We start from the raw sequence: 27,449 nt of genomic DNA on the forward strand, positions 1-27,449 counted from the left end.
TACCAGACCTTTTGCCATGCAGATTTTCTGAAAGGCATCTTACAAACAATTATCCCCCCTCCCACAGGTAACTCAAGCATCTAATGCTTTTACATGGGGATAGTGTGGAAGGATGAGGGATAGGGTGTCTCACCCCTAAAGCCAGAGTATTTATGAAGGCTTTGGCAGCACTGTCAAATGCGTATTATTCATCTAGTCAGGTACAATCTAAAATATATGGTCTCTACTTTCCAGGACTTATATTAGCTTTTAAACACAATCTCCATAGGTTGAACTCGATGGACATGTGTTTTTTTTCAACCTGACTAACTATATAACTAGTACATGTGTTGTGGGTTCCATTTTTAGCCTCAGAATTGCCCCCGTGGCATTGATGTGAAATCCAAGGTATCTGTCACTGAAGAGCACTTGGACTCCATACATGGATGACTAGCTGGTCTATCTGTTATTCTCTGTTCAATACTAACCTAAAGAGGTTCCGTCAGTTTGCCAATTAGGTAAAGAAAAGATAAAGTAACAGTGTCTGCGTAAAGGGCTCCATGGCCCACTTATACTCACCTTTCCAGTGTCCACAGCTGCTTCTTCCACTGCCTCAACCAGTGAAAATACACGGTGCTTCTGTTTATGGGGATACATGTGCTGAAGGAGAGCACTGGCTGCCGGAAGAGCATGAAATAAAGTAGATAGTTACGCTTATGCATAAGCCCCTAGACTAAACAAGTATTTAATCCTTGCTGTGGTGGGGAGGGAGTGTGCACTACATGCTATAAATTAATTAAAGGTACTTACATAATCAGAACTCATATAACATAGACCTTATATTTTCTATTACCTTTGACATTTCTGGGAGTGCATTATCTGCATTATTATCTTTGCAGATGGCATGAAGCTGTGTTGGCTGCTGCAAGGATCATGGGTGATGTCAGGGCCTGGGAAGGGGGAGCATCTGGGTTTTTCTGGAATGCAGTGCCTTCTACTCGGAAGTGGTTAGAATATAATGTCTAATTCCATGTGCTTGTAAATATGCACGGTTTGTTTTTTGAATACTCCTTTTGGAAGGAAAACATACAACACTACAAATAGCTGGAGGAGGAAAATATGAAAGCCCACTTTGGAGTATTGTGAATATAAACTACCCATCACAATGTACAACAACCCAACATTTTGGTCTATAGGGCAAGAAGTGTTGGTAATTAGAAAGTGATCTTGACATTCCTTTGTTTTGAATGTTAGCATAACCACTGGGAGAATTATGTTCTTTGTATAATTTTTAAGATTTTTAAATTGCTAAGAAAATAAAAGAAAACATAGTTATCTGCCAGAATTGTGGTTAAGTGTGAAGCATGCCAAATGTATTTCTTGGATGCAGTTCTGGATTAACTGGTGGACACTGGAAAGGCTTACTAACATGTTCCATGTCACTTCCTACAGCTGTTGACCCTTGTGTGCTAACCAGCATGAAACAAAAGATTGTGTATGTAAAGCTAAAACATTTATGTTAGCTTTAGATAGAAAAGAGGATGTTTGAGACTCATGTCAGGGTATTTTTTGCTGTCATTAACCTGTGGGGGAGATTTACCTTCACTTCCTGTCCTTTAGAAAGAATCTCCTGAAATCAAGAGTAAATCCCATTTTACCCAGAATGGGGTGATTTGCTCTCATCTCTATAATTTTGCATTTTTAACTACTTCCCTTACAATTATTACCAAGACAAATAGAGAGGGTGACTCTCCCCAGCAGGAACATAGAAAGATATAATGCACCTTAGTGTACCTCAGCGGACCCAAACGGCACCTGACTAATATTTTACTCTGCACAACAATACATGGTAGCGCATTACCATGCATGTGAATGGGGGTGGGGGTGAGAGCAGGGGGGTAGAACCAATTAATATTAAAGACGGCCTGCAAATACAGTAGTGGCCAAACACAATTAAGCAGGCAAATTATGCGGCTGCTCATTGGAGGTCGATTGGGGTGGAGGGGGGCAAAACATTTTGTTCTGAACCCCCCCCCCAGGAAAAAAAATTATCTACGGCCCTGGGTGAGAGGAGATATTAGAAATGAATGGCACTGCAATGCCCTAATGTGCATAGTGCCATAGTGCTGTAATGTGCACAGAACAAAGATGTGTAACTGGCCTTTGAATGTTTGTTTTCATAAACATTTTAACCTTAATTTTTTCATAACCAGCATGAAACTCATAATGTAACTAAACAACTCATTGAACGTTTGCAAATTACTTTTTTTACCAAATAAAATAGCACACATCCGCAACCTCAACCCGTTAAATCGCAATACATATAATCTCATGCATATTTAAAAATTGGATTTTCTAAAATGTGATATTATGGGGGTGATTTACTAACCTAAACACACGCACGCACCAGGTGCGTGTGATTTTTACACAGCAAAACGTATTTATCAACCAAAAAGTCTCTAAAAGCATATTTCCACTAATGCCATATATGGAAAAATCTTGCACATGATGCATATATAATGCTGCTTCACAGTTTAGACAAAAATGGTTAGCTCATGCATTTACATTCCTGCATTCATCAACGCAAGCAACACAATGTAGAGCTAATTTACACAACATCACCTTGCAATTCATGCAGGGCTTTGCACAACACACCTGCTGGGTGTGTACACAATACAAAGGTGTCTAGATTCCACCCATAGATCATGCTGGGAGGGAACACACTACAGAGGTGTATACTTGTTCGTGGCGTGTTTATAAGGTTAGTAAATCAACCCCTATGAGTGCATTTTTTCAATATGTAACATTTAATTTTGATGTTAACATTAACCTCAAACAGTAAGTAAGTATAACCAGTCATTGGATAGGGGATCCAATGACTGGTTATAAAAGTAATAACAGGCATTTGGTGGTGTTTACTCATAGGCAGGACTTTTACTCCAAATTTTCAAAAAAGGAGAACATGTTCACGTTAAATGAAGATAAACATCATGGCTAGCCCTTTAACATCTTGACTAAATCACAATAATATAAAAGAAAGGTTTATTAAAAACATAAAGCATGAGCAACACATGAATTAATTTGCTTTGAATTTCTTTTAAAATGAGACATTACTCATCTGTTTTATCCCACAAGCCTGAAGTACACAACAGTGGGTTATAAACTATGAGTGTGATTCACCTTATTAGCCAGCTGCTAAGCCAAACAGAACCATAAACTCTATAAACTATTTCATACGTAGGTAAACAGTACCCCAGATGACCTCATGTAAAACTTGAGTTATATGCTGTTTGAAGGATAAGCACCCTAAAGTATAGTATACTGACACATTAAAGGCATAGTCCACCATTCACCAAAGAATAAATACATTTCCATGCACTCATAAAATAAAAAAATGTGCATTTATTATACTTTTGCATTGGAGACTGTAAACCATTGCAACTGTGATCAGAGAATCAAGGATGCAATGTTTGTGCTCTTGCAGACTCTTCCTCCAAGGCTCTGCCCATACTGAGGTACGGACTTTAAGTAACAGGGACGGGAGGAAGAATGAATTGAATATAAGTACAGTGACAGATACAGAAACTGTATCTAGTATGTCTGTCTCTAAGACTGTGACAGAGAAATTAAACTGTAAGCGGGTTATTCACTAAGCTGCAGAAGGCAGCCGAATGAATAACTGAACCGAAGTAAAGGGAGCCGAAGCCTCTTCGGCTATTCACTGCAGCCCATGTACAGCTATTTTTAGCCATACATCGGCTGCATTCACCTTGTGTATGCACTCAGAGTGCTGAAGGTGAACGTTTGGTAGTTAATTCTCTGCTATTAACCCCTATTCTCAAAGGGGACAAACAGCAGAGAGTGAATAGCCGAACTCTCAGTTCGGTCATTCTTTTTCGCTACCTCAGAAGTACAGAGTGGGGTCCCCCTTCTAAATCATACCAGACCCTTTGGGTCTGGTAGGAATTTTAAGGGTGACCCTAATGCCAAAAAAGGGGAAAAAAGTGAGGTTTCCCCTAAAATCTCAATGCCGATGAGGATAAGGACCTCTTTCCCACAACTGTGGCCTGGTGGTTGGGTCTACGGGCAGGGGGGCTCATCTGCATCTAGGTGCCCCCTTTCTTAAAGGGGGCACACAGATGTTTGCCCCCTTTTGTGAATTTGTTTTTTTTTAATCGGTGGTCCCCCCCTCACATTCCTCGCATGTATTCGGCTGTCCCGACTTGAAGAATGTGTGTTAGGCTCGGCTGTTTACTTTGTCTGCCCACTGCTGCTGTACAGGCTATTGTGAATAGCACGTACAGCAGCACTTTGGTTTGGCTGTACCAAAGGGTTTCTGCACCCGAAGCAAGCCGTAGGATTAGCTGAATGTTCGGCTAAATCCTTCAGCAGCTTAGTGAATAACCCCCTAAGTTTCTTTGAGGGCCAGAGACAGGTGGGAATGACTTATGTACCCTGCCTAGCTTTACAGAATGTATTTGTATCATATAAATATTTTTTATGCACAAGGTAATGGTCTCTTGGATCAGTGACACCAACCAACGCCTAGGAAAGCAAATTTCCTTTGGGCAGCAAGCTGCCTCTTGTTATGATTTAACCTTCTCTGATCGATGTGAAGCAATAAAATAATAAGAAATTATCATAACATCACACACAAAATAGATTTAGCTATGCTATGTGAAGTGTTATATATGATACAGCAACAAAAAGCTGTAGTCTGAATAATGTATTTGTCCTGGGTGGGTACAGAACTGAGATCTGGCTTAGGCAATGATCCAGTTACCATTCCCATTCTCAGCCCTGGCCCTTGCTCATCTGCCACATGCTTAAACTGTGCATGTGAACCCACACATGAGATGTTACTTACTAAATACAGTATAATTAACTTCATATTGGCTTACTTACCAAATGCACTGCTAAATGTCTTATGAATGTAGTCACTATAACGACTGCTATATTACTTTACCACGGGGGTGAGTAAACCACTAAAATCTCAGTCCATCCAAAAGCCTGTGCCTGTAGTCTGTATTTCCTTATTGCACTATAATATCAGTAATCTTCAGCAGTCTCATGTAATGTGTCTCCAGTCTACAATTGTCTTGTTCGTTTAATTACTACGGCCAGCCGGGAAGCAGTTAAGGAGCATGGAGACTCCCAAACATTAATGTGTGTTATATCTGAGGTAGAGCCTGGCACACTTACTCCACCTACTACTTTCTCTATAATTTAAAATAAATAAACATCCAACAGTGAAAAAGACCCAGGTGTTGCAGACCCAGAAACTCAAGTGCAGATATCTACTCAATAGAGCTCCCAAGAGATAAAATCAATTTTCAGGTGGTTTAACTCTCCGGTATCTACCAAAAAAACCTTTAAGGCCTGGTTCACACCTGGGCGCTTTACAGCGTGTTCCCACGCGCTGTAAAACGCTCAACATGTGAAAACCAATAATTGCCTACGGGCATGGTTCCCACCTGGGCGTTTTACAGCGCGTAGGAACGCGCTGAAAAACGCCCTACGCCCAAAGAAGTACAGGAGCTTGTTTTCCATTGGTTTTCCCGAGTGTGGATCGGGGTTAACAAAGCGGTAACCCAGAGCCAAACTCGGGAATACAGCATACAGGTCTTACCTTGTCCGCGATCCCCGCTCTGTCCTCCGGCGGCTGCCGACTTCCGGGTTCCGTCTCTTGCGAGCGGCCGCGTCACAGGGGGGCGGAGCCGGCGGAAAGTTTAAAAGTGGAATTCTTTTTTTTTAAATAGAGAAAATAAGGAAAAAAATAAAATAAATCATACCACCAGTGAAACGCGCGTATCACTGAACGGAAAAACGTGCTAAAAACTTGAAAAAACGAGCTGAAAAATGAGCAGAAAAAATACACTCAGTTGTGAACCCAGCCTAAATATCAGTTTTGGGTGGACTGGTCCTTTAAGGGAGAGTTCTCATTAAAAGACAACACTACTATAATACTATATAAGGGAAATGGAAACATTTGGCTGCCATAAAACACATGAAGTAACGTTCGAGGAAAGGTGGGGGTGGTCGTAAAGCAGGGGGTGGGGGCAGATTGGAGGGGGTAATTCCAATTTCTTATATTCATCAGGGAATGAGGAATTACCCATTAAATATAGTTGATCCCCATTAGCCCAGTTGTCAGACACTTAGGACAAATTTGTTGCATTGTGAAGCCCTTGGATCCTTTTCAAGGATGCCCAGGCCTTTAGATCCCGCACTTTTGCTCTCTTTAATCAGAATTGCTAGTCTGTCAACCAGTGGGGCAGAGTTGCACCCAGGGCCGGCCTTAGGGGTGTGCGAGCCGTGCGGCCGCACAGGGCGCCATGGCAACAAGGGCGCCGAGTTCCTCAATGGTGAGAAGCACTCAATACAGAGGCTCCTCCCCATTCTGAAACTATTGATAGTAAATATTTGAATGAGAAGCCTCTGTACTGAGAGCTTTCCATTCATTGATTGCTGAGGCTGCTGAAAAAGAAATTGAGGATTTGGTGTCCTCAATTTCTTTTCTATTTTAAAAGGGAAATGTCAGGGGTCTGTTTGGACCCCTAATATTTCCCCGAAGCCCCCCAACAGTAAAAAATAAATTAAAAAATAAAAATAAATGATTTTAAACACTTCCCGGCCGGCCGAGCGGCCCTGGTTGGACCCACCCGCGACGTAGGTCCCTTGCCTTTCCTGCCCCTATGCCTTTTCCTTCCTACTCCCTCTCATCCCAGCACTCTTTCTATTTTTCTGCTCTTGTGGGTATGAGTGGGGGGTGTGATTTTGTCCTTGACACCATATGATGGGCTGAAACTGTAATATATCCTGTTGTGCTTTTGTTAGAGTCCACTGGAAAATTGTAGCTTGTAATCAGATGTCCCTCCTACTGTAATCGTTCTGCATTTTTTATTTTCTATATAAGTTCTAATACAATGTTATCCGTTAAATACAGTTGAAAGCATTTTGTTAGATTTGTTTTATAAGTGCAAAGAAACATCTGTTGATCCTGCTGGAAAATCCTGTGAGCTAATAACTTCCTGTGCTTTCCACCTGTGCTGCACTGCTATCAATTATCATTGCTCCCAGCGATCTCTGTGAACTACACTACATGTTATGCAGTACTAACACACCTTTTCACCTGAAAAATAAGTGAAAAAATCTGCAATATAGTACATTTGTGTTGTTGGGTTTATATACACTTTAAACACCAAACAGAATAATAGAAATATAAAAAGTGGTTAGTGCAGCAGTATGCAACTTATACTACTGAACATGTGATGCAAAAAAAATTATATACATGTCCACTAGATGGGAATAGAGAGCGACTTGATGGACAAGTTTAGTACTTCGGTCTAAGTAAGTTTGTCATCTAGCTGGGGTACCTGGAGGCTACCAGAGAAAGAAGGGGTAAAAACCTAACTTCAGCCCTTCTACAAGATACAGGATATTATGTGGTATTATATAAAAGATGTGTGGGCCCTAATGCATGTAGACGAAACTGTCATGTTTTAATAGGCATGATGTATTCTTAATAAGCATGATGAAAAAAAGACAGTTTGAAATAAACCCATTCCTAATCTCAAAAGTTTTATTTCAGATTTGGTATATTGGAATACCTGACCCTACCCCCAAATGACGATATTACATGCAACTGCTTGATGCCGTTCATATAGTTAAGAAGACTTCTTACATGTCACAAGTGACTCTCCGTTGCTGTTTACAAGAAACTATCTGCAATATTAAAGTGAACGCAAACCCTAACAATAAACTTCTCTTATTTGGTCCCTTCTGGTTTATTAAATATACCATTAGAATTAGGGATGCACAGATACCAAGTACCGCACTCGATGCATGGACAAGTACAAGTACAAATACTTTTCGAGCTCCAAGACTAGACTAGAGAAAAATTTAAAAGTTAGGAGGCAGCTGTCATTTGTAAGGAGCACACGGAGCTCCTGGGATTTGTACATCTCTATTTTAATGTATGATGTTGTTTTTATAAATATAAAAAAAGGGATGCACGATACTATTTTTGCAAGTACAAATACCAATACTTGTCCAAGTACTCACAGATACAAGTACTGATACATTTTTGTTTATTGTCATGTGACAGTTTTTAAAAAAACAATACAGACTAATGATTTCAGGACAGTGGTGGAGCGCCAGAGCCAGGTCCCAGCTGCAACCGCTGCAACCCTGGTAGTTCTCATGAAAATGCCAAGTATCGGCACTGGTATCTGAAAAGTATCGGTGCATCCCTAATTAGAAGTGTTTTGTTATCTGTTTGATAAGTGCAAAAAATGCCTGTTCCTTTTGCCAAAAATCTTTTGATCTGATAACTTCTCTGCATGAGGACTACACAGCTATGCCCCTTGAAGTTACGAAGAAGAGGAGACAGGGGGATTCCTGTACTCCTATCCTGTTCCTGGTGTTTTGATACAGTAAGGTGAGTGAGCATTGACATCCTAAGATTGGAACTGTGGTACTGGCAGAATCATTAGGTGGAAATAAAGGGGAAAAAAGCTTGAAAATGCAGCTACCACATCTAAGGACTGGTAAGCTGCAATATATTACAATTTGTTTTCAGGTTTAGACTGTTAGAGACCACCTGAATAAGTCTATTACTGACTGCACAGGTTATATGCAGTTAATAGACTGCTCACAAATCACATGTTAAAGGACAATATTTAAAAAAAAAAGGAATGCTTACTGCTGTTTAGATGACCTTATGGAACAATGAATACAGCATCAAAAGGGATGCTAAGTTCTGAACTTAGTACACAGGTCTGGTGAACTTGCCAGTAACACACTTCCTGTACTAGAAGACAATGCTTACTTGCTGTAATGTAGAAATGTCAATGTATCAAAAGTCCCGTTGTCTTGATTTCTTTTTTTTACAGATATCTTTCCCTGCTGCTTGATGTGATGGAATCTCAATTTCTCAAGACTACATATCACATAATGCATTTCTTCCAGCAAGCAAAGAAAATGTCACATTGTTTAGACCTTGAGTTGTAGTTCATAAGGCAGGCTTTGTGAAAGTTGTGCACAAGGAAGAGCAGATTCACAGTTGACTAGTTTACACTTGACTAGTTTACTGTATACACCATATGGTGTAAGCGCACACACATAACTGGCCATACTTCATTCATTTCCATGTAAAACACAGACTGAGAGGTGAAAATACAGCATGCTAAAATATACCGTAGTTAATATAAATTGAAATATACTATTTGTAAATACGTACATGTACAAAGAGATAATGTATCCACAAGTAGAGTTTAGAATATAAAGTTCTTGGTTTATTATAGTAAAGCGTGACCAATAGTTTAATTTCCTGTGCAATAAAAGAAAGCTTAACATTTAACTCACTGCTTAATAACAGTAAGGTAATTACATAAAATGGATAGGGACGGCTGGGTGAAAACCAATATATTACTGGAGAACTGTACTGTTTTTTTAATTTAACTTGTAGAACGGCAATTAATAGGCAGCAGGATAAGCCTCAACAGATGCAAATGATCGCCCCTCCAGCGTTGCTTTGAGTTACACAGTTCTTTCTTCACTTTCTGGTAGTGAAGAATATACAGTATGTCCCTTCTGACTCCATCCCACAGTGCAATGCCCAGGGTTTGAATGACCATTAGCAGATCCAAACATTGTCAGTTGTATGTGTGAGGGTAAGGGCTTTCTGATCAGGCCCACCTGTCAGTCTTTCACGTGAACCTGAAATCCCATGTAAGCCTATGGGCAGCCGTGTGTAAATGGACAATTCTTTACATCTTAATACCCCCGGCTCCAGCCAGGTTCTGAGATCCGTTTCACTGGACCTGATCGTGCCAGATCTGGGGTAACCGGATGTAACCGGACACCCATCCATTTAGATCCGGCTGCCCACAGACTAACACTGGTCCAGTACTTTCAGTTTTTTCCTGTATCGCAAGATGGAAGAAAAAACTGCACGGACACGGAAGTCACAACAGTGACATCCATTCAGATTAGGTGGGGACCTGCACATGAATTCTGCCTGATTGTGTGAAAGGGGCCTAAAGGTATATAGTATATTCTTATGCAAATAGGGACAAACAAAAATATGCTATTAGCATATTATCCATTTGCACAAACCTATGACTTTTCCGAAATCCTGTCATCTGTCACTAAAGTGTATTTAAACTCAAAACTGACCCTACACCGCATGAATAGCCACTGAGACACTGTACCTGAAGAGTGTTAGCTCTTGTTATATGTCTTTATATTTAAGTCCAGGCAAAATCCAAGCCCTGATAAAGGGGAGTGCCAGAGCCCCTGAAACGCATTGGCTGTTCTACGCTACTTCAATGCAAGCTTATTTGGACTCTTTGACCATTGTTCTGGCACTCCTAATTCTTTCTTTTTTGACTGTCTAACTTTCATCTGCAAATTAGTTTCAAGCCACTCACCTCACTCGCAGTGATGCCAAATAGGTGCGTCTCTGCTTTATAATTAGCATTCCGCTTGAAAGTCAGACAACAAGGTATTCAGCTTGATGACAAATTCCCTTTAACAAGCACACTGGGCTTTTATCATGAAATCCAGTTATGCTAATATTTACCAGCTAATTCTGAGAGAGATTTTGTCCTAACTTTCCTGGATGGAAGTGGAAGCACTTCTAAAAGATTACACTGATATGCAAAGCTAGAAAAAGAGCAACATATAAAACTACCTGTATGACTTCAAATGATATTAACGTCAAGGGGGGAATTTGTGAACGTTTTTGCGACAAAATTCTTAGTCGCAAAGACCAAAATGTCATGCTAACTAGCCGCAGAATTTTATTGTTGTTATGTGTCTTTTTTAAGTGTTCTTACCACATATGAGGTGAGGTTCACACTTAGGCGATCCCGGGACACACCTCCCCAGTGATTTCAATGGGGTTTCATCGGCGTGGCAGTCTCTGAAAAAAACTACATGTTTCTCTTTACACGATGCTAACCTAAACTAAAAAGCACATGTTTAGTTATGTGATGTACATCGAGTTATCTTTTTATTGTGCAGATGTGAGTAAGCAACAGGTACTCTTTACAATGCTCATTTGTACCCACCATTGGCAATGCTATCAGTTTTGACAATCCATTATTGCATACTGTTTTCAGAAGAGATTGCTACAAGACTGTAATTGTTTCAAAACGACACACTTCAATTATAGGAATGTGGGCCAGTCCTGGGAGAGCCCAATCTATGTAATCTTAGAAACAAATTATTCTTCCATTTACCTAACTTCAATTAAATCATTGATTGTAATGCTAGCATATCGAAAAGATTAGATGTCATGATACTGGCAATAAGTACGTTAGCCTGCATGGTGAAGATAAGAAGTAAAGTAATACTTTGCAAGTCAGAAAAATAGAGAAAGCTGCATCACTGTGGAGGCAGGTTATTTAAACGATGCTGTGCCAGGAATATAACAGACTCTTTGTATCGTCTGGCGTGGCTTTAATATATTGTACCTGCAGAACAACGTGCTATGCTACAACGAGCAACTCAGTCACTGAAAGGTCATACGTATTGACAGGAGAAAAATAGAAGTGTCCAAATTAAACCACTTCATTAGCTTTGAAGGGAACTTGATGTAGAATATAGCATTCATTCTGTACACAAAAACCAATTCAGATGCTCTCCATCGTATACCACTTCAAGAGGTCAAGATAAAAATATCCTAAAGGGCACAGGGAACTTTTTTTCTCCTGTGTATACAGCTGGGAGTTACACAGTCAATTGATTTGTTGTCTAAATAGGATGCAAAATAGAAGTTTACTGTTATATAGGGGCCCTAATCCAAACTCTGCTGCTCACGAGGAGTCTATACACACTTACAAAGGTTCCATTTCACAGGGTAAAATATTCCTTCAGCTTTTCCCCTGTTTTTGTTTTACCTTAATTTCCTATTTTTCTGACGTATTTCCTTCTACTAACACTTTTTGAAGAGTTTGTAGATAAAGGCTTCCATGCTGTTTTTCTTACCCATTAGACATAAATTAAAGGTAGAATGTTAGAAAGGTACAGTGTACTATTGAAAGCAATTGATTATTACGAAAGAATGCCCATATTGTGCTTTGACTTCGCACACATTTCCAATTAGATTTAGTTGGTATCCAAAGGCCAGAGCAACTAAGTGTTTCAAAGAGGAACTCCTATGCAAAATGCATAAATCTCATCAAAAAGCTCCTTTGGTTATTATTTGCAATACATTTATTTACTTGAAATCACAGTGTCGTTTTTTTACGTGTTTTTAAATCTACTATAGTTACCATTCCCGTTTACAAGAACAATTGCTTTCATTTGAAAGATGTAGAAAGTTTTCCTTACAGAATATTTTAGCCATAATTGAAAAAAGGACAACTGCTTGAGGCTATGCAGTAATATGGACAGGGGGTGGCGGGAACTATTTTATCTCTATGCTGATGTATTTGTGTGGCAGACAATAAAATAATTCCTCTTAGGACTCAAATACATGGGCACACTATACATTCAGTCTTATTTTCCCTACCTGGGAGCTACAGTTGCTGTATACAGCCTTCCATATAAGTCAATGGCTGTTAATGGCTGTAGGCAGGTATACGCAGGTACTTCCATACAACTGCATGTGCACATGTCATATAACTCTGGACATAGACGGTCTGCATCCAGGGTCACACATTGTGCACATGCATGGGTGTAGGTAAGTAACAGCATATACCCACCTACAACTGTGTACACAAGTGAAATAAGGCCTGTCTATATCATGATCTAGGAGGGTAGTCAAAGTCACAGACAAAGAAAACAAGAAATAGAGACATTAGCGTTATAGTATATGTGTAACACAACTTATTAGTTTTGGATAGAGTAGAAAAGATTTGTCAAGTTTATATTGCTGCATCCCTGCTGGGCAGATTCACCCTCTCAATTTGTCCTGGTGACCATTAAAACCAAAACAGAAAGCATTGGGAAATATAGAGTTGTCATCAGACAAATCTCTTAATGAGGACATCTGTTCTGGTGGCAGCTGTCTAAGAAGGGAATTGCCCTCATTTTGTAGAGATTTCCCCGTAATGCCTGTTGCACCTCTGAACAGTGAAGGGAAATCTCCGCAATAGCAAAAAACAAACTTTTATACATAGACTGTCTATAAGTAGACTTTACATAGTTTCTTATGGCAGTATTTGGAAAGAAGGCTATTGATTAAAGTGGAAACTCCTTTAACTCACCTACACAGCTATTTTTACCTGCTTTCTACTTATCATAAACTGGACAGATGTAAACACTGACCTGATCTATAAATTGCTATTCACTGACATACAGGGGCCACCCATCAGTTTCTTTGTGAAGTGAGTTTGTTCATTCTTAAAGGAGAACTATGGGGTCAGTGTTTTTTCCCATAGTTCTCCTTTAAGATAAGTACACACCACTGTTGGATCTACCAGATGCTTTTACCAACTTCACTGGTAAATTCCTGGATGCCCTTAATACAGTCACACACAAGAGTGAAGCAGCTGGCAACAGACAGGACACTGACCGCACTGGCCGAGCTTGCAATTCATGCACAGTTTTAGCAGCAGAGGGTGAGTCAACACAACACTTTTATGACCTTGTAGACACGAAGGTAAAAAGAAACAATACAAATTTTTACCAGCTTTAATGGTTCTGCTCTTCACTGGTATTTGTAGTCCCTTAAAGGAGAATAGTGTACTATCCTAAAGACAAAACAAAAGGAACAAGTACCATCTGGTAGTCCCCAAAATGCCTCTGTACAGTATTTGGTATTTACTCAAGCAGGATAGCAATCTATTGAGAGTGGCAGAATCATCACACCTGCAAAGCTGAACTTGAACAAACGTTTTTATAATAAAAACAAGGCATGCAAGTTGCTAGTCTTTTTTGGTGCTCCAGATCAAGGTTTACAACTACATTCAACCTTCTTGGGGTAGTTAACCTACTTCACCTCTTGCTGATACCTGGCCATCCTCCAGGAGTTTCAAAGTACACCCCTTGTGAAACAAGGATCCGTCTTTACTTATATGTGTTCATCCACACAAATCCAGCACCTCCAGTACAACTAGCAACTGCCCCGCTACACTTCTATTTGTATGTATTAATACTAAATAAAATGCTGTCATAATTGTCACTTTTTTATCTTTAGTCATTCAACTTTTTCGCACAAATAGGGCATCTTTTTACAGACCTCTCATCCAAGATTATACTAGCATAAATATAGTAACAAAAGAAAAAGAAGGGCGCCCACCCTAGTGCAGATGATTCTTTATTTTAAAAAGACACAAATATAGAGTGCAAGGGTACTCACAATGGTAGGTCAAACAGAGGCACGTATAGGTGGTTTCGAGGATACAGCAGTTTCAGGACTGCAATCAGCCTGTGTGCCACTAGATTGTGGCGTCGTTGACGTGTTTCTGGGGTCATGCCCCCTTCTTCAGAAGGGGGTGTGACCCCGGAAACGCGTCATGTCTTTTTTAAATAAAAAATCATCTGCACTAGAGTGGGCGCCCTTCTTTATCTTTTATTTTTCAGTTCTACAGTTCCCCTGGCTGAAGTGGGGCAGCACCCCTAGCAATCCTGTACACATACCACTCAGTATCTGGATCCGTTCACAGCGCTTGGGCTTCAATATATTTGTTTAGCATAAATATAGTAACTGCTATAAGCTGAGGCGAAATAACTATGTTTAGAGTAATGCAACTGTATAAAACCACTGTACAGTGACTGGATAGTGTATAAATGTTGAGCCAAGATGGTCAACTGATAACTTGAGTCAGAAAAACTGGTATTCATTCATATGAGAATAAGTAGTTTTATGAGCATATTTTATGTGAAAATCTAAAAGTCCTAGACAGAATGCTCTTCCTCCGTTATGCAATTAGTTAAAACTTTGGCATGGAAGTAAAGCAAGAAAGCTATGTAAAAGATAAGAAATAAGAATTCTGCATTTTCCCTGCTTAGCATTGTTTTTTTAGCCTTTTTCCATGTTATCCTAAATCTCACAAGGCAAACATAAATCTTATCCACAATTTAGAATACTTCAAAGACCATGGTTCAAAACTAGGGAATTATATTTCTGTAAAAAAAATTAAACCTAGAAATGATTCTTGATTTTCTTGGATTAATATTTCCTCATTCTCTTTAACAAAGTGGTGTTCAGCAGCATGGACAGCAGGACCGGTAGTTGTGAATTATTTGCTTTGCAGTGATTACCTATTTTTGCTTTTTAAAAATAACTGAAGGCCTTCTGGCCTCCTCAGGGGTGCCTTAAATGTTTGCACAGCACCATGCCTTTCCATTGAGAAGGGGACTTCTGATGTGAAAAAAGTAGTCTTCTGATGTAAAAGGAGGTGTACTCTGAGGTGAAGGAAGGGACTTTGGTGTTGAAGGAGTGGACTCTAAGATGAAGGAAGGGACTTTGATGTTGAAGGAGGGGACTCTAAGGTGAAGGAAGGGACTCTGATGTCAAAGGAGGTGACTCTGAGGTGAAGGAAGGGACTTTGATGTTGAAGGAGGAACTCTAAGGTGAAGGAATGGACTCTGGTGTGAAAGGAGGGGACTCTGAGGTGAAGGAAGGGACTTTGATGTCAAAGGAGGGGAATCTAAGGTGAAGGAAGGGACACTGATGTCAAAGGAGGGGACTCTAAGGTGAAGAAAGGGACTCTGACATGAAGGGGTGCTCCTGGTGTAAAGGGGGGCACTCTGATGTAAAGAGTGGAACCCTCCATGTATTTTTGCATGGGGTCCATCTTAAAATTCTTACACACTTCTACTGTATCATGGGTAAGAGTCTGGTATGGATTTTGGAGGGATCACACGTCATTTTAAATTTTAGACTGGGTTGCCTCAAGATTTTGCATACTTTTAAATGGTGCTGTGACTGGAAAAAGGTTGAGAAAAACTGTTTTAAATTGTTGATCAATAATTAAAATGCAATATATCATTAAAAAACATTACTTGTCCCACTTACTCATAGCAACAGATGAGTAGTTGTATTTGATCTTGCAAAACTGACTAATGGAGACAACTGACAAGCTGCCATGCATTGCTGTTTTAAGTATTTTTCCAGTTGCCTAATGTGTTTTAAATGGCTGGATTACCTAGCAAAACATTGCTGAGAACTATAGAACTATAGTAAACTATTAAGCTAGTAGAGTAAAATTTGCAAAATTGTGTGACTGAAGATACATGCAGATACAAATAAGCTGCAGTCAGCAATAGTATGAACAATGTTAGAAGATAAGAGCTGTTAACTAAGGTACATAAAATTATCTGGCCCAGAAAGGATTTAACAAAGGTCAAGTGCATGTCAGTCATTGAAACTACATAAGCAAAGTTCTTTCTAGTAAAGCTCACTGAAAGCAAAACCAGGCAATGCTTTGTTATGCGTCTTTACAGTATGTGCCCTGTGTCAGACAATGGCGTAAAAGTAGATTTAATATAGCTCTAGCTGGATGACGTTTAGGCCTAGTTAACATGGGTGGTAAAACTACATGGTTAATGTGCGGTTTTACTACCCCTTAGCCGCCCGCTACTACAGCCACTTTCAGCCACTTGCAGTGTACATGCAGTCATCGCAGCATAGGGTGCAAATAGTCGCTGCCGACTGGTTTCCTGAGGATGATAATGGTGTCCCTTTTCCCTGCTGCCCCCTTCCCCTCACATACGTTCAGGATTTGGGGCTCACAGGAATTTGAATAGGAAAACAAAACTGACCTAGAGGTTTCTATGCTATGTGACAAAGATTTATAAAGCTGCATTTATTATTACTTCTGGTTGTTTTTTAAGCTCACTTCCAGGATAATTTCCACCTCCCTCCCACCCCCCCTCTAACTAATCACTAGATGAAAAAAAGCCCCTTTTACTTACCTAAAGCCACAGTCACATCATGCTCAGGTCCTGTGTCTTTTTTCCCCTTTGTTTACTTGCTGTGGGGTCCTTCTTTGGGTGTTCACATCACTGCCTGCACAATAAGGACCCTTCCTATTGGCTGTCTTGTGGTGGGGTACTCTCAGTATTCAGCGGAGTGAAATCATGTGAAGAGATGGTTGGGAACTGGCAGTTTTGGGCACATCTGCAGTGTTGCATTAGTGGCCCCCCGCACCTGTAAATGGTGGCGGCAAGTGACCCAGATGGGGAATTGAGGTTAAAAAGGTAAGAAAAAAATCCTTGCGGTACGGGACGGGTTGTGGGAGAGGGCGGGGGGGAGTTCGCTGTGGGGACAAAATTATCCCAGAATGGGGTTTTAAAGGATAAGTGCATTTTTAGTGCAATTACCATTCTCGGGGCTCCCTTCACTTCCCCAGTAATTGTTTTCTTGGAAGAACGCTGGAAAGCTTTCCAGTAGCCTAACATACTGCACATATGTTTTCGATTACAGTAAGTAGAGTTTGGGTTGTGTATGCAGCAGCAACGAGGTGCAGGACTGATAACATGTAGAACAATTGTTGTGGGACACCAGGCACGCCATACAACAGAGAATGCCTGGGAGCTACATTTTAGAAATGTTCTATTACAAAGATGATAGGGGAGGAGCCTGGGAAGGATATGCACACTAAACATACAAGTGTCTTTGCAAAGCGCAGTTTAAGAATAAAGCTGGACATACATGAATTTCCAAACATTAATCACATTTTTGACAATTCCTGCTGAATTTCCTGAAACTCAATCCATGGGTAGCCCTACCAGCACCACATGGTTTGATAAAAGTCCATTTTTCAAGTGACACTTGTTAAAGAAGCCAGCTGATAGTATAGTCAGCTGAAGAGTGACTGTAGCTGTCAGAACACAATACCTGTCAGGAGGAATTTTCCCATCTGTAATGTTTAATGTGAATGAGGGAACGAGATAGTGTTAGACAAAGAGAGATCGTATATTGTTTGGCCAGCTCAAGACTAGTGCAAATGGCCATATCTTTTTTCCACACTGAGTTTGCCTTCATGAAAACATTAAAGTGGCACTAAACTCAGGAGTTAAATCCTAAAAATGCATTCAAGTACCTCAACTATTAACAATACTGCACCTTATTTGTGTATCACTTGACTGTTGCTCCTCAAATCATCTCTGCATTCATGCTGACACTGCCCTTCCTTCTGGAGGGTGACTACTTTTGTTCTCCATGGTCCCTGTGTGTGTTGTAAAGTAGTCACCGCTCCAAGCTCACTCCCATGATGGACTGCAATCTCAATTCAAACGAGTAAACTAAACATGAGATTATAGTCCATCTCAGGAGCGAGATTGGAGCAGTGGCTACTCTACAGTACACATAGAGACCATGGGGAACAAAAGTCGCCACCATCCAGAAGGAAGGACAGTGTCAGCAGGAATTCGGAGATGATTTGAGGATCTACAGCCGAGTGATACACAAATAAGTAACATTTTTGTTAATAGGTAAGGTGCTTGAATAGATTTTTAAGATTTAACGCCTGAATTTAGTGTCACTTTAAAGTTTTACTACTTAATGGCCAACATAATAGATCTTTTACCTTCCATTCAAGTCTTTACATTGGTCTTTTATAATGCAGCTCTCCAAATGATTTAAAATACAAACACATTTGTCCCATGGGAACAGAAGTGCAGTGTTCTTTATTGCAAACATTTCACTTTTTAAATGAACTTTCTATTTTAGGAGAAAACAAGAGAAGGAAATTCCCCGAGCAGTAGCTTACTATGATCACACGCAGATAAATGGGTTGCACAATCTAATCAGATAACAACCACTGTGCACTTCACGACTGTACAAATTGTTGCTTGAGATGGGGCTTTGTGATATATCTTAGAGAGACTTGCTAACAAAACATAAGCAAACAAGAACCCCCACCCCCCTTGTAATGGATGTAGTTAATTGCAGGAATACAGGGATTACTGTGTGCTGTGGACGTGAATTTGTTGTAAATACACTGCACAGCAGTTTGTGCTGTATAAATAGGACTAGGGACGTCGGTGATGATACAGCATCTTCCCTTCATATGCACACCGCCCAATGAACATGCTTACGTGTCAGCTGACAGAAACACAAGGGGCTTGGTGAGAGCACAGCGGTTTGCTTTGTGTATTCTGGATGTGTACTTTTGTTCAAAAACCACAAAACATGCAGAAAGATGATCACAATGCAGCATTGATAACTATGCTGATATATGCTTGGTATATATTTTCAAAACATAGTTTCATTGCAGTTTACCAGGGCTATTTCTGACTATTTTTACCTAGGTGCCTCTACCTCCAAGTTCCTAACAAATATATATCCACACCATATCTTTTAGAGCAGTTGTGTTTGCCCACTCCATCACTGCTTCGCTTCCCTTTATCTATGTTATATATCTTCGTGTCCACCCTACATTGTCCATCCTCTTTGACATGCCTTTGAAATGTACATATACTGTATTATCCTAAACAATATCTTTTATGTCCTCTCCATGTTAAATTGTAAAGGTTATCTTCATGCAAGAGAAATGTAATTGTTTATATTTAGGGGGGTCAGGCAAAAATGCACTAGATTGCTTGTAAAATGCATGCACACACAATGTTAAAGAAATACTCCGGGCAAAACGTGTATTAACCCTTGCAGTAGGGCTACCCCTGACTTGCAAGTGTTAACTGCTCGTTTCCATCTAGGTGCTAAGTGCTATTCACTTCAGCCTTGTACGGCTGATTTCAGCCATACATCGGCTAAAATCAGCCGTAGATCGGCTGAGCCGAAGTGCAGAAGTTCGACTCAGCCAATTCAACATCTGGATAGGCTGAGCTAAAGCTCTGGTAGCTCACTTGCTGCCATTCGCCCCTATTCTCATAGAGGCCAAACGGCAGTAAGTGAATAGCCGAATGCCGCAGAGCTGGCAGAGCGAGCAGTAAGATCACGGCTGGCTCCACCCAGCTGTCATCTGCATGGAGATTGGTCGGCTTCGGCTGACCGTTCTCCACGCTTCAGGTGTCACTATGGCTCAGCCGACCTGAAGCATATGCCTTCGGCTCGGCTGCCTTCTTGTGAATGGCCCGTACAGCAGCCCTTTGGTTCGACTGAATTGAAGGGCAGAGGCAGCCGAAGAGAGCCGAAGGATCAGTCGAAGCTACAGCTGGATCCTTCGGCTCTGTAGTGAATAACCCCCCTTGTAGAATGCTGTCAGCCAGTGTGCACTTGCTTAGAATAGAGAATTAAAGGGGATCACTACATCTGTGTGCTGCAGTGCCTTCACTGTTCAGTCAAAGGCTGGAGTGGATCCCTGACCTGGCTTTATTGCTTATCTGCACTGCAGTCTTTAGGAAGTTCCTGAAATTTGCTTTAAAGTGGAAGTCAACCCTAAAAATCCTCCATGAACTTTAAACAGCCCAATAACACATGTTCGTCAATTAATGCATAGCACCACTTTTAAATTCTGTCCAAGCTTGCCAAGGAGTAAGTCACATGCCGCTCCATACCCGGATGTACCCAATCGTTTTTTTTTGTTTCTGGCAGCAGATTGAAGTAGTGGGGAAGGAAAGAAAGATAAATATTAATTCCGGGGAGGGGGCAAACATTGCAGGTTTGCTCTAAGCACCATTACCCTACATTGACTACTGCAAGTCAATTCGACAAGAAGCTACAAATGCACCAAAAAGTGTACAAAATGCATGTGTTAAAGAATGTATTTTCCAGGTAGGGTTGCCACCTTACCTTTTTTAAAAGAGACATCTTTTAGGACCTGTGTAGATGGCTATTTGTTCAAGTCAAAGCTGCAACTCTCTCCCCATACAAGTCAAATGCAGGTCAGTAAGAGGTCAACTGCAGTTAAAGGCACCTTTCAAAGGACTCTGAATGATCTCAGAAGTGTCTCTAACTGATCTCAACTGCAAATGGAATGCACCTAAAAACAAACTGCTTTTGCCTGTTGCTTTACATTATGTCTTTATTTTCATGATGATCAAGCAGCCCAATTTCTTATTTTGCTGAATGTACAACCCCCAGGTAATGAAAAACATAAGCTGTGAGTATGCCGGACACAAAACAAACATGCTAATGATTTGTGCAAGTTTATGTTTTTGTACTTTGTTGCAAGCTAATGACACATCAGATTCCAACCCTGTTCCTTTGAAGAAAGAATATTGGCACCCCTATTTTCAAGTGTCTAATGTGGATGAGCTCAGGCAGTTAAAAGCCAGGACCTTGAATATGTGGGCTATTTAAATCTGTGTACATCTAGATTTAATCCATGTGACGTTTAAAGAGAACACATAAAGTAAACCTCATTCTAAAAATGCTATCATGCTGATTCTCTGGCCTAAGGCTCCATTCACACCTATATTTTATGTGTGAATAGGTGTGTGATTTTAGGTATGTATATTTTTACTTACAAACGGCAGATTAGGGATTCCTGCTGCAGGAAATCGCAAGTTCCTGATGCAAAAATCCCTAATTGCACCTAAAATATTGGTGTGAATGGAGCCTTTAATATTGCCACATGTTATATTTGTAGATCAGAAGTTCTGGCTTCACTTGCTGTATGTTATCTTCAGAGTCAGGGACTCGGAAAACTGAAACCAGAGACAGCCAGGCAAACAGTAGATGGAGACAAGATGAGGCAAGGGAGGTCTCCATACTTCTCACGTTTGCCATTTTATGTTTCCTTTAAAGCAATGCAAATATTCATTGAGCATAATTTTGTTAAACAATTTTTTACACTGTCCTGAGCTCCAATACAATCAGATTTCTGCAGTATTGGTGTTTTAAATAGAAGGAGTGGAATATTCTATATCTGGTGTTTAATTTTTAAACAGTATTTTTTTTACAATATTTCAGTATGCTGTACAATTTGGTTGTCCACCAGCCCGTTTTCCCTCCCTCTGCCCATCTGTGAAGGTTATGGATGAGTTTGGATTTAGAGCCAACTTGGTCTGAACCTTAGTTCCTCTGAAACCAGAAGGAGCTCTTCAGAGCACGGAGGAGGCTCCTAATTCTTCATCCGCAGCTGCACATAACCAAAAGGGGCAGGGTGCAGTGATGTCATATGCCGTTACATAATAAGGTCAATTACATCAGCACAAGTATCCCACCCTTTGTTTATGTGCAGCTGCAGGGCAGAGAATGCTCCGGTCCACTGATGATTGGGAGGGTGGCCCCATGTAACTTCCAGGTATAAAGGAGCTCAGGTTCGACCTCCTAGACCCATCGAATTTAGTATGGACTCACACATTGAATACAGGTTCAGAATTATGATTTTTTTAATTTGGTGGGTACTTTCAGGTTATGGCTCAAGGTGAATTGGAGTTCACGTGGGTTATTATCATGTTGTTATCAGTGCCGGGCCATCTTGTGTCCAGATCTGTTGAGTGCTAATTTATTGGTGATCTGCAATTATGCTTGGTTGACTTTCATTAGAGCTTTATGAGACCCCTCATAAACAGCTAGGCCAAATATAAACAACTGGAACACTTTGAGGGTTATTGTAAAAGCTGGAAAGGGCAAGACCGGAGAATGGGAGGAATCTTTAACCTGTAGACCATAAATGCACAGATATGCAGTATATTTTGTATTTGATTCAACCATATCAATATAAAACTTCCTAATTGGAACTGGGATGCTCACACCTCATTACCATCACAGCACTTATCTTGTTCTGTACACTGGATGTTATTCCCAGTATCTGTTCTTATTCTGTATGTATGGATGTGCACAGTAGCATTTCTCTTGTTCTGTATGTCGGTTGTAATTCTCAGTATCTTTTCTTAGTCTATACATGTTTCGACGCTGTACAGTAGCTCTTCCCTTGTACTGTATACTCAATATTATTCTCAGTATCTGTTCTTATTTTGTACTCATGGACACTGCACAGTACATCACAGTACGACTTATCACAGTATATCACAGTACGACTTCTCTTGTTCTGTATCCTGGGTGTAGTTCTCAGTATCTGTTCTTATTCTATATGTATGCATTCGATTCTTGGGTTAGATTCTCATTTGATAAGTGCACTGTACAAATTTCTATGTCTGCTTATCATCTCCTTTTTTACGGTGTGCATGTGTAAGTCCTCTTTTTAAACCACAACAGTTTAGTCACACCAAGTTTTTCCTGCAATGCGCACCACCTACTTAACAACCTGTAAACTGATCTACCATGCAGATATCTCTGCATGAAGTGTGTCGGTACATACAGTCTAAAGAACGTACAGAAGAGTTAAACTGAGAGTCAGGCCATTGGCAAACCGATGCTAGTAAGGTGTCCTTATTTTGAATACAGGAGATATTAACCAGCAGCAATAAAGTTATAGAGAAATCACATTTCAGGAATGTGTACAATGGCAACATTGATGTGGTAACTCATTCACAGCACATACTTATTTATTGGATGTGTTTAATAGTTATGCAATCCACTCACCCTGATACAAATAAATACATGTATACAGACATTATGTGATGATGACTATATCACAAGCAAATACATCATATGCAACCATTTTATATGTCTGCAGTCCTTATGCCACCGTTGCCTATATAACACACCTGCAGGTTTACAACTTTCTACCGCCAGTCACTTTGACACTGTCCCCATTTGCTCCCTCTATGGTTCACTCACACTGGGGTGTTACAAGTTCTCCACATGCTGAGCTCATTAGGACTGTAATGTAAATTGAGATGAATACAGAGACAGCCTTCATCATTAGAAAAGCTACCAGGCGACATATGCATTATATGCATTTAATAACTAGAACATGTTGTATCTGCAAATGGGAAAATGAAAATGAAAATTTTCAAGTAGTCAAGTAGCATTCTATTCCTTGCATTGTATTCAAATAATACAACGAACAGTGTGATTCTTTGCAATTGCAGCCTCATATCTCATTCTCTGCAGTACTGAAAGATCACCAATGTTGGGAGTATCCAGCATCACTGAGGAGATGTTTTTACAGTACCCAGCAGGGCACAGATTCCTTACTAGAGGAAACTTATGTAACTGGTGCTATAGCCCCAACACATTTTATGCTGGAGTTCATCTTTCGGCCCCATTCACACCTTAGCAGTGTCACCAGTCCCGTGAAGCTCAAGAAACTACATGACCTTCTTTTGGGATAGAATGGTCTATTTGGGCTCATAGACTTTAATGGCAGTACCTTAATAACACTTTAAAAAACACATGTTTATGTGTGTTTTTCAGGAGCTCCAATTTATTCTTACATAGACTCCCAAAAGCTCCCATTGACTTTCTTATTGACTCCCAATAGCTCCCATTTACACTAACATAGACTCCCAAAAGCTCCCATTGACTCTCACATAGACTCCCAAAAGCTCCCATTGACTCTCACATAAACTCCCAAAAGCTCCCATTTACTTTCACATAGTCTCCCAAAAGCTCCCATTTACTTTCACACAGACTCCAAAAAGCTCCCATTTACTTCCACAAAGACTCCCAAAAGCTCCCATTTACTTTCACACAGACTCCTAAAAGCTCCCATTTACTTCCACAAAGACTCCCAAAAGCTCCCATTTACTTTCACAAAGACTCCTAAAAGCTCCCATTTACTTTCACAAAGACTCCTAAAAGCTCCCATTTACTTTCACATAGACTCCCAAAAGCTCCCATTTACTTTCACATAGTCTCCCAAAAGACGATTCGTACGATTATCGCAAGGTGTGTGGAAGGCGTGCAACCGGTTTTACTGTACGGTCGCACGACTTTTATCTTAGAAACATGTTCGAAAACCCGCCGACAATCGTACGATTCTCGGCGGGTGTGTGGCATGTTCGTAACATAAAATGCCGCATGGGCCGGTGTGCGCAAGTACACACTGCCCATTCAGCATTGCGGTCATCGGAAGCCCACCCCTCAGCAGTGCGGGCTTGCGATTATCGCAAGTACGATCTGTCTGTCCAAGATGGGTAGATTGTACGTTTTTAGGTCTTGCGATGGTTGTAAGGTCTGTGGCCAGCTTTAATCCTTGTTCACACTACGTGATGCGAACACACGTTTATGTGCATGTTTTGCCACATTTGTCTTGTGTCACCCATTCATTTCAATAGGTGCTACACATGCAACAAATGTGGCAAAGTAGCTCATGCAGCATTTTGAGCTGCGAGCATCTCACGTATTTGTGCCATGTAATGGCACCACAAGTGAGATGCAGGTTTGGAAGATGTTGTGTGAATTCAATGTGAAAGCCACACACCAAGCCAATTTTAGCTGAAAGGGCTAAGCACTTCAACGCTCAAACACAGGCTATATCTATTGTTTTCTATTGTTTCCCTTTTCACATCTGAGTATTCTGTCCCATATTGCCAAACAAAAAAAAAGTCCATGAGCTAATTTTTAACAGAATTGAGTGTTTTGGCCCTGTTGACTTTAATGGGAATGCCTGTAAATGTGCAAATGCAGGCATTTTTAAGTATTTTGGGGGGTTTTTTTTTGCATTTGTTGCACACTTTACCCAAACAAGCAGCTTCCCTCCTCCTTAACACACCTGAACCTGATTACTCTTAAAATAAACACATTAAAATGCTAAAAGAGCCTGAAAAAAGCCTAAAAACCGCTGCTGATGAAGTGTGAATGGAGCCTTAGGGAATACTATGAAGGACACTGGATGATCTTCTTTCACATAGAAATGCCACATTTGTCACTCCATCTCTATACAACAACATATTTTTAAAAATAAATGACATAAGGCAGGGTTAGGCATCTCCGGCCCTCCAGCAGTAGTGGAACTACAAGTCCCATGAGGCATTGCAAGACTGACAGTTACAGACATGACTGTAGGCATGTTAGGATTTGTAGTTAAAGCTCAGCTGGAGGGTCGGAGTTGCCCCAGACATAAGTAATATAAAAGCAAGCAGCATAGCAGATACATTCTTATAATCTCTGCAGGCATGTAGAAATCTATGACAACAGGAAGCTAGCATAAGTACAGCCCAGGTCCACAGATGCTGATGCTTCACTCTGCTGGGGGGCCTGCCGTGTTCTACAGACCATAGTCAGCCTTCATTACCTTGTTAAGATGCGGGTCCCGGGTTATATCATAGCCTCTCTTCCTGGTGTACATGAAAGTCTGGCTGTCATGCTGCTCCTTCCCTTGTTGATCCTTTTTTACCACCAGAGAAGACATTGCTGGTACTGGTCCAGACAGCAAGCAGTGGCAATGAATAGCTGTAGTAATATATGATTGCACTGGGGCTTTCTCTATTGTGAGTTGTTGTAATGCTAGGTGTGTGTTGCCCGGTGTTAGTACTGACAGAGCTGAAGCTGTGAGCATCAGCTGACAGATTGTGTGTGACACTAAAGGACAGGAGGAGGGAAGTGCTGAGTCACTCGCAGCAAAGATAAAGTGCTGAGCTCGCTTCAGCTTGCCAAGCTTTCTTCAATTTTATTCTTACTTCCAAGCTGTAAACTTTTATAATGCTATTTTCATCCTGCCATGTCATCATATTTGCCTGGAACTGTTAAGCTGCAGCCTACGTTGGGATGGAAAAGTGACGTGCAGCTCTACAATCCTTACTCTGTTAAAGCGAGCACGTAGAGCAGGCCGCAGAATTCCTTCGGGATGTAACACATAATGAATTGTGTAGTAGTGTGGTGGATACACCTATGTTTTGCTTGCAGTAGCTTTACCTATTGTTCCAGGAAATGCTGGATGAATGAAATGTGACTTACTCCATGTAACACTGTACACAGGGGACAGAGAGTAATCTACAATTGGCCAGATGTGTACTAAATTATATAAATACAATCCTTATTCTATGATCCAATCATTGTGGGAAACTATGTGCAGTAAACTCTCAGTTAACCGGTATTCAACTAACCAGAGCTCTCATCTAACAGGATAAAAAATCCCCTGTGCAACTGTTTTACTGATCTGCGGCATGTATTATTCTGGAAATTATCGTGTGTTTATTTGTCTTAATTTGTATTAGTTTGCGTTTAATTACTGCATTTCGATATTAATATGAAGTCAATACAGAGTTTATGGTATGGTATAGTATGGGGTATGGTATTAATTAGACTTTTTTAAATAGGAGCTCTCAAGCAACCAGAAACTGCATTTATCCGCAGTCTACCAATCCCCCATGGATGCCGGATAATGGGGAGCTTACTGTATATTTATTACAAGTATTTATATAGTGCGGACAATTTACACAGTGCTTCATGTTGTACATGTTGTTGTATCAGCCCCTGCTCTCAAGGAGCTTACAATCTAAGGTCCCATCTCTCATGCATACATAAACATACTAGGGCCAGTTTAGACTGGAGCCAATTAACCCAACAGCATGTCTTTGGAAGAAAACTCACCACACAAGCATAGGGAAAACATGCAAACACCATGCAGATAGTGTCTGGACTGGAATTCAAACTTGGGATCCACTAAGCCACTGTGCTGCCTACAGAATTGGCATTGAGATTGGTTCCCTTCGGGAACTAACCCACTCATATTCTAAAATCTTAAATTTTATTAAACTATTATTAACTTATTATTTTTAATATTATTAAAAGTTATTTTTTATTATATTAG

General features: G+C 40.4%; 1 protein-coding gene across 1 annotated transcript in view; it reads right to left on the reverse strand.

Annotated features, from left to right (window-relative positions):
* ME1 (malic enzyme 1) overlaps positions 1-26,205 on the reverse strand; it is a 196,685-nt gene extending 170,480 nt beyond the window's left edge. Inside the window, exon 1 of the mRNA XM_018560861.1 lies at positions 25,932-26,205. Coding sequence (XP_018416363.1) covers positions 25,932-26,195 — 264 coding nt within the window. The 5' untranslated portion in view covers positions 26,196-26,205. The remainder of the gene's footprint in view (positions 1-25,931) is intronic.
* Between the last annotated feature and the right edge of the window lie 1,244 nt (positions 26,206-27,449).

This window comes from Nanorana parkeri, unplaced genomic scaffold, assembly GCF_000935625.1.
Source record: "Nanorana parkeri isolate BGI_ZX_2015 unplaced genomic scaffold, ASM93562v1 scaffold483, whole genome shotgun sequence".
Lineage (NCBI taxonomy): Eukaryota > Metazoa > Chordata > Amphibia > Anura > Dicroglossidae > Nanorana > Nanorana parkeri.